Below are 3,048 nucleotides of genomic sequence, written 5' to 3'. Positions count from 1 at the left end.
CAAACTCAACTCGTGTCATTTTAGAGCGTAAATGGACAACCTGAAGCATATACTCTGCAAAGATGGCTGATGGCAGCTTATTAATCATATTCCCTGCCTAGGCCCAGACGGTGTAGGAGTGATTGACCTTCCATATTGCATTGGGCAATTTTAATATTAAAGGAACAGGAAAACATACCAAATAAGATAAGCACATAAAGGCTGCCTGCACCTTGGCTCCTGGAAGAACACACGCTCCTTAGCATGAACACTGCAGAAATTCTGGTGAAAATATACCTGTTCATGTGCAAAAGACCAAAAAAGACCTTTCCCGTGCAACTGCTGTCAGTGCAATGAATAAACCACTGAAAACTTAACCTGCACACCGCAATTCTTTGGCCTATGATGGACAGAGCTTATGTAAAGTGTCACTACGCGATGTTATAGACAGTACTGTGTCCTATATAGTATTTAAAGGAATTAAGTTCTCTGCAGGACAGTGAATGCTAGGTGGCTGCCTGGTGACTACAGTCATGCTGGCTGATTAACAAGGAGAGCAAAATCCTTCTCTCCTGCACAACTTAGAGGAATGCAGGAACCTGACCCACAGCTATAGCTGAGTTAAGGGTAACGCTTCCAGTTTAGAATTTTCTTAAGAAGGAGTATGCAAGTTAATCATGCCTAGTTACTTTCCATTGCTGTCACTAGTAGAGCAAAGTCTTATTTTCTAGGCTTTCAAATTCCAAATGGAGGGTAGAGAGAAGCCTGTGAGAAGAGTTAGGCCTAAAGAGGAGTTCTGCATTGCAAGTTGTCTATCTGGACCTACGCTAACCTCTCACGGTCTCTTCTCCTTTTTTGTAGGCAACATCTTCGTCGTCAGTTTGTCTGTTGCAGACCTCGTAGTTGCGGTTTATCCATACCCTCTGATCTTGAGTGCCATTTTCCATAATGGATGGACATTGGGAAATGTTCACTGTCAGCTAAGTGGGTTCCTGATGGGCTTAAGTGTCATCGGGTCCATTTTCAACATCACGGCAATCGCAATCAACCGCTACTGCTACATCTGCCACAGCCTTCGGTACGATAAGCTCTTCAACCTGAAGAACACCTGCTGCTATCTGTGCCTGACCTGGATACTCACAGTGGTGGCAATTGTGCCAAACTTCTTCGTTGGCTCCTTGCAGTATGACCCCCGGATTTACTCCTGCACCTTTGCCCAGACGGTGAGTACATCATACACCATCACAGTGGTGGTGGTTCACTTCATCGTCCCGCTGTCCATCGTGACATTTTGCTACCTACGGATCTGGATTTTGGTGATTCAAGTCAAACACCGGGTGAGACAAGACTGCAAGCAGAAGCTCAGAGCAGCTGACATCCGGAATTTCTTGACTATGTTTGTGGTTTTTGTCCTTTTTGCCGTGTGTTGGGGACCGTTAAACTTTATTGGCCTTGCTGTTTCGATTAATCCTTCAAAAGTGCAGCCACACATTCCAGAATGGCTTTTTGTCTTGAGCTATTTTATGGCCTATTTTAACAGCTGCCTCAACGCTGTGATCTATGGGCTTCTTAACCAGAACTTCCGGAAGGAGTACAAAAGGATACTGCTGACACTCCGGACTCCCAGGTTGCTGTTCATTGATGTGTCCAAGGGTGGGACAGAAGGGATGAAAAGCAAGCCATCTCCAGCCGTCACAAACAACAACAACCAAGCTGAAATACACTTATGAGTCAGAACAGTACTATTTATTTTGGATTACAGTCGTATATATAATATGTAAGAGCCTTTCTATGTGTGCATTTCACAGCTGGTGTTGCTGGGCCCCTTATGCGAGGAAGGAGTCTGCTTCTCATGCAAGGAAGGAGTCTGCTACCTTTCATGCTTAGCTTATCACTGCGACTTCGAGGCTTTGAGTAAGGATTTTCAGAATGGAAATGACTGATCTTTATTTATTTTTTTTTCCTATGCCATCTTTCACCGTGTGCCTAATTAATTGGTTTGGTTGCTTTTGCCACAAGCATGCCAATACTCGCAAAAAGGGAAGTCTGCAGAGTGCATGGAGAAATGCAGTTACGCTTGAAATGCAACCTTCAAGAGCCGGCAAAATCGCCATGTATTACAAACAAACCTTTCTCCTCTCCCTCTGAATTCTATTTTTTTTAGCCTTAACATAACCCAAACTATAGCAAACGAAGTATAAACTGCATGACTTTTTACCTTTTCAGTTAGGTAACAGTATTAGCCAGCAGGCATACATATGGTCATGATGACTTCCACTGTGTATACGTTCGTTTTGCTTTTTCTTTTCTCTTGAGATTTAGAAGCTAGCCTGGGCTAGATGTGAGGCAGGCAAAAGCCAGACCTACTGAGTGTCTGATGCACTCATTTTAATTGAATATCTACAGATATTAAGTACCCTTGCACTCTCCTTCCCAGGCCATGGGTAAGAGTATAACATATGACATAATCTAATTGCAGGAAGATACTTGGAGCCTGATTCTAATTTAGGCAGTATCCTGTCATGGCCAGCATTCATTCCAAATGTATTTCAGAAGTCCCTGCTACATGAGCATCATAAAAAAGATGAACATAACAGAGTCCCATCTGTTTAATGCAGATGCCAGCTTTTAAGTTCCAGTAATCTTTACACTTGCGGACGAAGGCAGAAGGGGAAGGAAGTTTTTGTTCCAAACATCCCTCTTTTGCCCACCACATAACATGAATTTGATGGGGGAGGAAGTGGAGAATTTTTTTCCATTTTATTCATGTACAAAGCTGTAATTGATTCATGGAGCTGGGAGAGGAAAGCTACTTAAGCATATTCATGCATCAGTTCTCAGTTAAAGCCTGAACTCTGTTATCTTTGTCATTGGAAACAATGTCCTGAAGTGCTGGGAAGGCCAGTATCATATTAGAAACAAGCACATGGGCAAAGATAAGGCTGTTTCTTTAATGGAGTGTGGGCAGGGGTGACGGCAGCTGTCTATAAATATGCCGACTTCTTTTTTTCCTTAGCTTCATTGTGAATTCATCTCATGGTTTTAAACATGCGGATCCTGCTGTGAAAC

At 43.0% G+C, this 3,048-nt stretch overlaps 1 protein-coding gene across 1 annotated transcript; it reads left to right on the top strand.

Moving 5' to 3' along the window:
* Nucleotides 1–845: 845 nt before the first annotated feature.
* LOC103922827 (melatonin receptor type 1C) lies at nt 846–1,946 on the top strand. Its single transcript, XM_009331028.1, has one exon. The coding sequence runs from the start codon at nt 975–977 to the stop codon at nt 1,707–1,709; it is 735 nt and encodes a 244-aa protein (XP_009329303.1). The 5' UTR covers nt 846–974; the 3' UTR covers nt 1,710–1,946.
* The last annotated feature ends 1,102 nt before the right edge of the window (nt 1,947–3,048 follow it).

This window comes from Pygoscelis adeliae, unplaced genomic scaffold (genome assembly GCF_000699105.1).
Source record: "Pygoscelis adeliae isolate BGI_AS28 unplaced genomic scaffold, ASM69910v1 Scaffold100, whole genome shotgun sequence".
Taxonomy (NCBI): domain Eukaryota; kingdom Metazoa; phylum Chordata; class Aves; order Sphenisciformes; family Spheniscidae; genus Pygoscelis; species Pygoscelis adeliae.
The sequence above is the reverse complement of the archived record's forward strand: the minus strand, read 5'-3'. Positions and strand labels throughout refer to the sequence as shown.